This window comes from Sorex araneus, chromosome X, assembly GCF_027595985.1.
Source record: "Sorex araneus isolate mSorAra2 chromosome X, mSorAra2.pri, whole genome shotgun sequence".
Taxonomy (NCBI): Eukaryota; Metazoa; Chordata; class Mammalia; order Eulipotyphla; family Soricidae; genus Sorex; species Sorex araneus.
This window is the reverse complement of record NC_073313.1, coordinates 239,732,131-239,744,541: the sequence shown is the minus strand read 5'-3', so window position 1 is coordinate 239,744,541 and position 12,411 is coordinate 239,732,131. Positions and strand designations below refer to the sequence as shown.

Genomic DNA, 12,411 nt, shown 5'->3' with positions numbered 1-12,411 from the left:
TGCTCTCCATCCACAAGTGCTGTATAGACAAACATTTTAAATATTTTTTATTGAGGCACCATGATTTATAATTTATTCATGTTTGAATTTTAGGTATACAATGTTCCAACATTCCCTTTACCAGTGTCCATTTCCCTCCACCTAATGTCCTCAGTTTTCCTCCAACTCCCCAGCCTGCCTCACTGTATCACTGTCATCCCATTGATCATTGATTTGCTTGAGCAGGCCCAGTAATGTCTCCATTCATCCTATCCCTGAGATTTTAGCAGCCTCTCTTTACTTGTCCTTCCCAGTGGTGCCGCATTAGAGGCTCTTCGAGGTCAGGGGAATAAGACCCATCATTGTTACTGTATTTGGCATATGAATACACCACGGAGAGCTTGCCAGGCTCTTCTCCGTGTAGGCAGTAAACTCTCAGTAGCTTACCAGGTTCTCCAAGAGAGATAACTAGGCTATCAGATGTCGTGCAGCCACACGTTTCAGGGAGCTTGGTTTTATAGTCTCTGGATGTTGGCAATTGATGGGATTACACGGGTGAGTGGGGGGTGGAGGAAGTGCAGTTTCTGGGTGTGACTGCCTAGCTACTGAAAAATGGGGAATGTGGGTGGAAGAGGCCCAGTCCCAATCCAAGCAGCCTTGTAGATCTCTGGTCCCGCGCACCTGGTTCCTCTGCCAGTTCCTTCATAAGAAGTACAGTATCTTAAATAAAAAATATGCGAGTAACGATCAAGAGCACACAGGCACAATAATAGAAACTATTAAAATGGAATTGTAGGGACCAAAGAGACAGAGATACAGCAGCAGGGTGTTTTCCTTGCATACAGTCAACCCAGGTTCAACCCCCGGCATCACAAATGGTCCCCATAGCCTGCCAGGACCTTTGCATCCCTGAGTGCAGAGCCAGGAGTACACCCTAAGCATTGCCAGGTGTGACCCAAAAACAAAACAAAAACTGAATAACAACAAAACTAAATTGGAAAGATAAGTAAACTTGATTTTTTTTTTTTTGGTGGCGGGGAAGTGGTGGGTTGTCAAGGGAAGAGGGTCATACACCCAACAGTGTTCACGGTTTACCGCTGGCTCTACACTCTCGGGGAGTGAGACTTGGGGGATCATATTAGGTGCTAAAAACAAATCTCAGAAGAGATCAATAGCTGGAAAAATTTCTCTGGGCACCGCAAATGAGTGAGATATCTTGGGCACTCCAGAGCGGGGGTGGGGGTGGGGGAGGGGAGGCTGGGGGAGGTCAGCCCAATGCCAGCCCCAAACAGAGGCCCAGAAGCCACTTACTCCCACATTCCAAAATCACTGCCAGGTGGACTCCATCGTCTTGGGACCAAGCCTCATCCAGAAATTAATCTGAAAAAATCAGGTATGCGGTTTTTGTGACGGAAATCTCCAGGCTTTTCTCGGAGTCTCGATGGACCACCTCCTCCTCACTTCCCAGTACTTCTGAAAACCCTGGCAGTCACACCCACACCCCAAAGGCACCACCTGACTTGCCTGTAACAAATCATCATGAACAACTTTGTAAAACAGTATTTTATATAAAGTGTAGGGGGGGAATTTAAATATAAATATTTAAATTTATTTAAATACAAAGTGTACAAATCCCGGTGCTCATACACTACTTAAGTGATAAGATAGTATAGTGGAAGACTGAGCAAATGCCACAGATAGATGACAAGTACAAAAAGCCATGGGCTTTCAAAATAAATGAATAAATAAATGAAATCCACAGAATAAATAAATGAAATCCACAGAAAGTGAGGAGAAAAATCAGAACTTGTCCAGGTAATATTTTCAGAACAAGGGTCAGTACTTTTAGAGCAAGTGTAACAGGGAGAAGTCCTAGAAATTTTGTCCCTCATTTCCATGAAAACCATGTGCTGTGACTGTGACTGTCCTTTACAAATGTTAAGCATTTAAAAGAAAGAGTTTGCTTTTCTGCTTTTGTAATATTTTGGTTTGTGTTTGCTCATTGCAGGTCAGTTTGGTATTCCTGAAGGAATTGTCTTTTCTATGCCTGTGAAATTTGAGAATGGGACATGGATAGTTCTTACAGATCATGAAAATATTGAAATAAGTGCACAAATAATAGACAGGATAGCGAGTGATCTAATTCAGGTAATATCAGAATAGATACAGGGGAACTGACTTTTTTTTTTGGGGGGGGTCACACCTGGCGATGCACAAGGGTTACTCCTGGCTCTTCACTCAGGAATTGCTACTGGCAGTGCTCAGGGGACCATATGGGATGCTGGGATTTGAACCCGGGTTGGCCGCATGCAAGGCAAACGCTCTACCCGCTGTGCTATCGTTCCAGCCCCCAGGGAACTGACTTTTATAAAGGCTTTATACTAACTTCTCTAGGCCCAAGGTATATCTTGGTCTGCTATGTTTAATTTTCAACTTATTTCTAAAAAAAAAAGACAATGAGGCAATGCAAGTTTGAATAACTAAGTAGCACACTAGTGCTCATTTGGTTATTTGATTTATGATATATTAAAAATATGGTCATTTTTTAAATTACAGGGTTTTTCTATTGAAGATTGATACATTAGTAATTGTGGTGATTTAATTATTTTATTATAACATTTTTTCAACAGGAGAAACTTACTGCACTTGGAGAAGTGACAAATTTTCAACCCTATAAACCAGGTAATCTTTTTGATGAGATGATTTAATGGACTGTTCTTTAGATGAATATTAAAATATTTGTTATAACTAAATTATAAACTATAATCCAGGGGTCAGTGGTCAGTGGCACATGACTTGCAGGTTCAGGAACTTAAGATACATTCTCAGCACCATTTGATCGCCCTTTGCACTACTTTTGAATCTGTGGCTGCAGGCAGTGTGCTGTATTACTGGGACTCAGCACTGATATAACTAGTCTTATTGGCCAAATAGATATCTCCAGGAATAGTCCCCAGGATCCCCTGAGCTTTGCCTTCTATGTGGCCCACCCAGTATCACTGGCATCCCATATGGTCCCTTGAGCTCTGCTGGGAGTGATCCCTGAAGTGTAGAGGTAGGAATAAGCTCTGAGTACCACAGGTTTGGGGGCAAAAACAAAAAAAAATGTGCTTTGAATGTAATATAAGACTGCTAAAAACTGGGGATATAGTGTTGCCAGCAGGTCAACCTGTACCTGTGGGGTGAGTACACCAGCAACCTGATGGTGTCTTCAGGCTTCCTGATATCCCAAAATTGTCACTGTTATCTCTGGATGGGCCTCAACAACTTGGGACCAAATTCCCTGACAAATTAAATGGCCAAAAGTAGGGTATGTGTGAGTCATACCCACAAATCTCTGGCTTAGCTATACAAGCGCTTTTTTTTGACCTTGTTTGAGACCCATAAATAAATCTCAAAAGAGATCAAAAGTTGCAATTAATCTCAGACCCACACAAGGATGAGCAGATGGAAGAAAGTCGGAGGTGCATGTGTTATCCTAGTGGCCTCCCAACCAGAGCCCCTGGCAGCCACTTGTTTCCACAAATTCCCAAATTGCCACCATGCCTCCAGCCAGATTCCACCGTCTCAGGACAGACCTCACCGAGAAATTAACCTGTTGAAAATTTGGCTATGTGGGTTTTGTGACAGATATCTCCAGGCTTTCTCAGAATTGGGATGGGCTACCACCCCCACTTCCCTATACTCCTGAAAGCACTGGCAGTCACGTCCACACCCCAAAGCTGCCACCCAGTTAAAGAGCTATACCAGCCTTACCATCCTGATAAAAATACTGAATACTGTAAACAAACACAAGGATCTCTTAGTACCTGTATTGCAAACCATAATGCACAAAAATAGATGGAACCTGGGGGTTGAGGATGGGGTCTTGGGAGATGGTGGGAGGGAGATGGGAGACATTAATGGTGGTAAATATACACTGGTGGAGGGATGAGTGTTGGATCACTCTATGACTGAAACCCAATCATGAACAGCTTTGTAGCCTGGCTTCTAGTAGAGATACCTTAAGAGGAACAGATAGATGCTACCAGATTGACAGTAATTCTAACTAGATGAATGGCAGCAAACTGGTATTCTAGTGGACCCAAAAAAATAGTTTAAATAGTTTTAAGTAATACTCAAAAGAGTGCAGGCACTGAGGCTCTTAGAAGAGAATGGAGAGAAAAACTTGTAAGATTTCTAAGGAAGAAGGTGACTAGTAGCTTTCCAAAGAGGATGAGAAACAGGGCTGTACAACCTTCCAAATCTTTAAATTTTAGAAATTTGCACTGTTAATTAAAATTTTAGGTTCTTGGATTCCCTGTTAAATCAAAACCATGTGCACTAAAGAACTTAAGTGGTAACAAAATAGAGAAAATGGGGTTGATTTCTAGTTGTATAGATGACTATTTGTAAAATGAGCATTTTAGAAAAATGTATTGCTTACTGCTTTTCTAATGGAGGGTTACTTGGACTGCAAAAGAATTTATCAGGTATGCAATTAATTTAATAATTGGAATTTTTATTTTGGCTGGATCAAGCTAATAATAAAAGATAAATATGAAAACCATTTTCCCAATGAACTAAAATAAAAGCAAAAAGGTAAGAAAAGCATTTTTAAGAGTAGATTAGAGAATGGTATTGTTTCATGTAATTATTTGTTTACACACTGGACTCATCTATAAAGCTTATTTTTTACTGTAGGTCACGGTCATAAACATTTGTAAATAATTAGAACATACACCTGTATGTTTATGTTTGTACTCAATATGTTTAATCTTCTATATAGACTTTAAAGATCCCATGAATTATGATGTTCAGAGTGAAGAAAACGAGCCATTAGTGTCAGAGGGTAAGTAAACAATCTTTGTAGTGCTACTAGCCATGCCTACTCAGACTCAGTTTCAAAGAATGATGCCTCGGTCAGAAAAACATATAGTCTTGGCAACTGAAATAATTTTGATAAAAAAAACTTTCTTTTTTTTTTTCACTTTTTGAGTCACACCCAATGATGCACAGAGCTTACTCCTAGCTCTGAACTCAGGAATTACTCCTGGTGGTGTTTGGGAGGCCATATGGATGCTGAGAATCAAACCCAGGTCTGTGCAAGGCAGACTCCCTACCTGCTGTGCTATTGCTCCAGCTCCACCCCCAAACTGTTTCTTTTCCTATTCTTTGTAATACTTTGCAGGGGGCACTTTATTTTGCCTTATTTATTTTGATTTTGACAATACCCAGCTGTGCCCAGAACGTATGCCTGGCTCTGCACTCAGGATCACTCCTGGTGGGGATTGAGGGACCAAATGGGGTGCCAGGGATCAAACCCTGGTTATTTGGCTGCTACAAGCAAGGCAAGCACCCTACCCACTGTATTATCTCATTGTCTCTCCAGTCCTTAAAGATAGATTTTTCAGATATAAATTTTAAAGAAAGCAATAAACTGAAACTGCTTTGCTGTCAGACTCACCACAGGTTCTCCTCTAGGTACTCCCCAAGTCGCCTGTAGCTTTTTGAGTTTTGTCTGTCTCACCTCTTCTTGAATCCTCTTAACAAAACTTCAGATAACTGGCATGTTAAGTCAAGCTGCTTCTCAGAATGTGCATAAGAGAAAGAGATCAAGAGGACAGCTAAGAGTTCTCGTTAACAAGGAAAATATGAAAATTTTTGCTTCATCTCACATATATATGTGAATACTTGCATACACTTATACAATGTGAAGATTTGTAGATATTTTGTTATATACAAAAGGAATCTTTAAAAAGGAATTCAGCTGCATTGGTGGGTAGGGACAGAAGCAGAAACATCCTCATATAAATCAGAACTTTGTAAACTATCTGAGGTGGACTTCAAAGCAGCAATATATAAATTATGCATCTAGTAATAATTTATTTGTTTTTAATCACTTTTACCTGAAATTCTTTATATGGAAGGTAGGTAGCAGCACAGAGAAGTTGCCCAGTAGTTTATATTATGGTCCTATGGGAGGTTGCTAAAAAGATGCTGCCCTGAGCTATTTGACTGGATATGTGCTTGTTCATATTATCCACAGGACTATGGACAGGCAACTATCACTAGTAAATAGATTGCACAAAATTGATTTAGCAGTTCCCAAAGGGAGCAACTAGCTCCATATTTTTAGTGGAAGTAGGAGTGGAAAAGAATGAAATCAAAGGAACTGAGAGCACCTACAAAAACCAACATGCAGAGGGGCCAAGATAGTCAAGTTCCCTCTAAACACAGTATTGAGGGAAAACTTAGGTCACTGTTCAGATTTCCATGAGAACTCTACCGGAGCTGGATACCCATCAGGGCACAGAGAGTCAGTGAGGGTCTGTGGAGAGCAGGGAGAGAGTCAGACATCCTACAGGACAGACAAGAGGCAGATGCAAACCAAGTGGTGGTGAGTCAGAGGGAGCAAGATGAGATGATGCAGCGGAGTGACCTGCTAAGGAGGTAATGGGAGGACTTAGTTTCCTCTTGCAGCTTACCTCTGGTAGCAGTGCCAGAGACATCATGGTGGGGAGCCCCACGCCTTTCCGGAAGTGAATGCCTCCAACAGAGACTTGTATAAGAGGCTATAGATTTAAAATATCCTACAGTCAAAACCTCTTTCTCCACAGTCAAATCAAGGAGATCCCTGAGAGTTCAGCCAAACAAGCTTGCCCCCTCACACCCCACTGAGAACAGCTAAACTTAATATCCTGGGAAAGCAGCCAATGTGATACCCAAGACCTTCACAGTTTTCTAACCAGTGGAAATGAGAAGCAAGCTCGGCTTAGCTTGCAGATACCTGGGAGGGCAGTTGAACTTGATATGTAAGCCCTGCTCAGCTCATCGGAACTGGTGGCAGAGTGGGCAGGGATCATAGGAATTGAAAGCCTGATTGTTGATGTTCACCACAGGATCCCCACTAACCAAACCAAAACAAATCAGCCTGTCAAATCCATGGGCACCTGTGGTTTGATTCCTTACTCAGTCCCGCCAAAGGCTTGAAAACCAGAAAAATGAGATTTTGCAGCAAAATTCAAGGAACACAGAAAGGCAGATACCTGACTAGTAATCTCTGGTCTTTCATTCAGATTCATTCAAAATTTGAGCTTTAGCACCTGAGGGTTTTTCTAATTCAAAGCCCTGTCAGTCATATTTTAAGGGTCTTTAGTTCACAGCCACACCTGGGCATGCACAATAACCTGGGAAGTAGGCTGGATCTCAAAGCTACAAGAACTGTAAGGTGACTGCAACCATAAGCACACAGTAGCCCTCCATCACCTCTGAAACAATCTCAAAGGCAGCAGCTGATACAGTGAGTGAGAGCCCCAGATCTCTGCTCAAGCAAGTATGTACTTGGAACTACACTCCTAGACACCAAGCAGTATGGAGAATAGTGTGGAAAAAAGGAATTCAGCTGCATTGGTGGGTGGGGACAGAAGCAGACACATCCTCATATAAATCAGAACTTTGTAAACTGCGTGAGGTGGACTTCAAAGCAGCAATTCTTGCAGTAATGAATGATATTCAGAAATCAGTGGATGAAGACATTAACAAGCTCAAAGAAAGCTTGATGGAAAAATTCATTCAAGCAGAGCTGAAGGAACTAAGGAGAACAGTAGCTGACAACACTAAAGCAGTGCAGAAAAAGCCAAAGCTCACATCAAGGACTAGATAAATGGCATCATCGATAATAAAGTGGAAAAACTGTTTTAAAATAAACAGTTCAAGATAGTTCTGAGATAATATCAAGAGGAACAACTTCTGAATCATAGGAATTATAGAAAAAAGAAGGAAAGGGACAGAATTACTGGTGAAATAAATAGCTGGGAACTCCCCCAACCTGAGAATAAAGACATATGGAGTGATCCTAGAAGATCAAAGAGTTCCAATAAAATAAATCTACACAGAACACTAAGACACATTGTAATTAGAGAGCAAGCGAGCAAATCAGTCTCCTAAATGCAAGCAAGAGAGAAGAAACTCACAAGGGAAAGTCACATTGGATTTCTTGAATTAAACTCTGCAAGCAAGAAGGGAATAGCAAAATATTTACATAGTACTAAATGGAAAAAACTAATAATCCTTTATCTTGCCAGGCTACTACTCAGATTTGACATTCATAAACAGACAATGGCTAAAGGCATTCACTACCTCCCAAACCAGCTTTACAAAATAATATTAAATCATCGTCTACAAAAAACAGAGAAACTGCAGTTGGAAGCAGAATAATATATTAAAGTCTTTAAATAGGGGAAAGATGGGGGAGGAGATAAGGAAACTCACAGATGGAACACCAGAATTACTCATGGCAAACTTGGAAGGGGATGTAAGATCAGAAGATTGGCTGTAAACGCAAAAACAAGAGTAGAAGCAGCAAGAGGAGGCAGTAGAGGCTGATTACCACATAAAAAACAAATATCAAAACACAAGTGAACAAAATAAGGAAGAGTCAAAGGAACAATGTCGAGCTGCAGAACATCCAAAGTCCTCATGGAAAAAAACGGCAGTGAATTTTTTATGTCAATAATCCCTTCAGATGCCAATAGGCTGAACTCCCTTATCAAAGAAACTGAGTGTCTGAATGGATTTGGAATCAAATTATGCTGCCAACAAGAGATGCATTTGAATTTCCAAAACAAACCAATTCAGAGTGAAAGTTTGAAAAACAATCATACAGAATAATAGTAAACTTTAAAAATGCAGGAATTGGCTATACTTTTATTGGACCAAACGGTGTTTAATCTGAAGAAAGTAGTAAGAGATAGGGATGTACATTGCATACCGATTAGGGATCAAATAGGCTTAGCTATCACACATATTTATGCACCAGATGTAGGCACAGCAAAGGTCTCAAAGCATTTACAAACAGAGCAAAGGAAATATATTGACAACAGCACAGTTGAGATGGGAGATTTAAACACTACATTCTCTTATCATTGAATATCAACTAGACAGGAAATCAATGTAAATATGACTCCTAAATGAAGAATTGGAAGACCAAGTCCAGAATATATGATTTTGGCCCCTCCATGTCCAAAAAGCAGAATACAAATTCTTCTCCAGTGTGGGTAGGGCATTCTCCACAATAGACATGTGCTGAGACATATGAGTGTTCAGTACAGGGGCTGGAGCAATAGCACAGCGGGTAGGGCGTTTGTTTGCCTTGCACGCAGCCGACCCAGATTCGATTCCCAGCATCCCTTATGGTCCCTCGAGCACCGCCAGGAGTAATTCCTGAGCACAGAGCCGGGAGTAGCCCCTGTGCATTGCCGGGTGTGACCCAAAAAGACAAAAAAAAAAAAAAAAGACTGTTCAGTACAGTCAGGAAAATAGAAATAGTTTAATTACAAGGCCATGAAGGTAGAAATCAAATATAAAAGGAAAACCAGGAAAATCTCAAACAATTAGAAGATTGCTATTGACCAACCACTGAATCAAAAAGAAAAACAGAAAGAAATAAAGATTCCTTAAAACGAATGAGAATGAAGACACAATTTATCAGAACCTTTATGACACATCAAAAACTATACTGAGGAAAGTTTGTTGCAATACAGGCTTACATGCGGAAACAGGAAAAGACTCAATAACCTTACTCCATAGCTTGAAAGACTAGGGACAAAAACCACCAAATATCAAAGCAGGTAGAAGGAAACAAATAATAAAAATAAGTGAAAAAATCAGTGACACATTTTTACAAGACTATATGACCCAGCATTTTTTAAGACTTAAAATAATATTAATAAATACCTAGCTAGACTCATCTGGAATAAACAATGAAGAAACTTAATAAGATCAAATATGAAAGGGGATGAATTACAACAGATATTTCAAAAATCCCTATGATCAGAAGTTACTCTCAATAACTTATGCTTCTAAGTTGAAGAAGTTACAAGAAAAGGATACAGTCCAAGAAGATAGGAGGTATTGTATTCCCTGGTATTAAACTATCCTATAAAATTATAGTAATCAAAACAGTATTTATTGTAATCTAAGTATACTTTCAGACCAATGGAAGAGAATTTAGAACTCAGAAGTATGCCTTCAGATGAATGGGAAATCAATTTACAACAGAGATGTTAGTGCATGAAATGAAGCAAGGAAAGCCATTTCAACAGATGATGGAAAAACTAGATAGTCACTTGAAGAGAGGCAGGGACAGAGAAAGAGAGAGAGAGAGAGAGAGAGAGAGAGAGAGAGAGAGAGAGAGATTGACTCCTATATCACACTATGCATAAACTTTAGCTCCAAGTAAATTAAAGATCCTTATATTAGAATAGAATCCATAAAATTCATTGATTCATTGGCAGAACTCTCATGATATTGACCTCACAGGTATCTTTAGTAAATCATCTTGACTAGCAAAAATAACAAAAAACAAAAAAGAATAGTTTTTTGTTGAAATATTGAATGTAATCAAAGTAAAGAGAAAGTAAATATTGAATGTAATAAAAGTAAAGAGAAAGTAAGTGAAATTTATCAACTACACAGGTGAGGTGGGGGGCTGGGGGAGGTGGGAGGGTGGGGGGGAGGTTTACTGTGGTTCTTGGTGATGGAATATGTGCACTGATGAAGGGATGGGTGTTCGAGCATTGTATAACTGAGACTCAAGCCTGAAAGCTTTGTAACTTTCCACATGGTGATTCAATAAAATAAAAATAAATAAATAAATAAATAAAATAATTGGTATTATATCAAATTAAAATGTTTTTATACAGTGAAAGATATCAGGAATAAAATTAACAAACAGCGTACTGAAGAGAAGAAACTATTTTCACTTCATACATTTGATAGATATATATCAAATGTACAATAAAACACTCACAAAACTCAACAACAGAACTAACTACCCTATCAAGAAATGAGGAGAGGAAATGAACAGATACTTCCTAGACATACATACAGTTGAGCAATAGGCATATGAAAAAAATGTTCAGCATTGTTATCAGGGAAATGTAAATTGAAACGACAATGAAACACCACACCAGAGCGGTGGGGATGACCTATTTAAAATCAAATCCAATGGGAGCTGGAGCGATAGCACAGTGGGTAGGGCATTTGCCTTGCACGCGGCTGACCCGGGTTCTAATCCCAGCTTCCCATATGGTCCCCTGAGCACCGCCAGGGGTAATTCCTGAGTGAAGAGCCAGGAGTAACCCCTGTGCATCACCAGATGTGACCCAAAAACCAAAAAATAAAATAAAATAAAATAAAATCCAAATAAAAAGACCAGAAACAGGGGCTAGGAAATAGTACAATGGTTAGCAAGTGTGCTTGATCTGGGTTCTATTCCAGACACCACAAGGTTCCCCAGAATCACCAGGTGTAGTTCTGGTGGCCCCTGATCACCGTGAAGGTAGTCCAGGTACTCCCTGAAACCTTGGGCATGAAGAGCATGGCATCCTCAAACTCTTAACCTGCCTGTTGGGTTGAATGAGGATCGCCAATGGAGCCAGTGGAGCCCTGGGAGTACTGAGTACCACTTCAGAGACCAAAAGTATTTAGAAATTTAAAAATATATTTTTAAAGATCAGAAACAGCCAGTGTTGTCAAAAAAAAAAGTACTGGAAAAGCCTCAATTCACTGTTGGTATGACTGTCAGTTTTCTGGTTCCGCTGCTATAGAAAATGTAATGAAGCTTCTCAAGAAATTTAGAGGGAAACTTCACAAGACCCAGTGACTTCATTCCTTGGCATCTTATCTCAAGAACAGAAAAATATTGATTTGAAAAAATATATATGGACACCTCTTTTCACTGCAACACTGTTTACAGTATCCCAGATCTAGAAACAAACCCAAATTCCTAATGACCGAGAAGTGGATTAAGAACTTGTAGTAAATATACACATTGTAATACTACTCGATTATGAGAAAAGATGAAAATTTGCCTTTTCTGCAACTTGAATGGAGCTAGAGGGGGTCATGTTAGGCAAAATTAGCTTGAGGGAGAAGGATGATTTCATTCGTATCAGCTGATCACACTCGTGGTATATAAATAAGCAAAGGAAAGGAATGAACAAAATCCAGTTGGATTTTGACTACAGTACTGAAGTTATCAAGAGTGCAGAAAAGAGGAGAGTAAAACTCAAACTAAAAGTGATACCAGGACAATGGTGGAGGGTCTTGAGTACTCTGGTCACAGGGAAGAGGCAAGAATTTTGTGTACCACAAGCATGAGTGTAAGCACTATTTTGTTAATGTTACTCCAACTACAGTAAAAAAAAAAAAGAATATTCAATGTGTTTGAAACACACAGATATTCTGTTATTTTCATTGTTGTTATTGCATGCTTGTTTTAATTATGATTCCTACAGCCTTCTCTGAAAGGCAGCTAAGTGTAGAATTTGTAGGTAGATGATAGACAAAATATGAACTAGTCTTTCCTTACTCTATAAATATAACTGTATAGAAGATCAAGTCTCCCTTAAACAAATGAATTTATTTCTTTTTTAAATTAATTTATTC

The 12,411-nt window shown here is 39.6% G+C and overlaps 1 protein-coding gene across 2 annotated transcripts in view; it reads left to right on the top strand.

Annotated features, from left to right (window-relative positions):
• The window catches only part of MDH1B (malate dehydrogenase 1B), a 44,918-nt gene that overhangs the window by 21,763 nt on the left and 10,744 nt on the right, over positions 1–12,411 (top strand). For both annotated transcript variants that reach the window (XM_055122851.1, XM_055122850.1), the window contains 3 exons: positions 1,988–2,127; positions 2,610–2,661; positions 4,748–4,810. In XM_055122851.1, the coding sequence (XP_054978826.1) occupies positions 1,988–2,127; positions 2,610–2,661; positions 4,748–4,810 (255 nt within the window). The remainder of the gene's footprint in view (positions 1–1,987; positions 2,128–2,609; positions 2,662–4,747; positions 4,811–12,411) is intronic.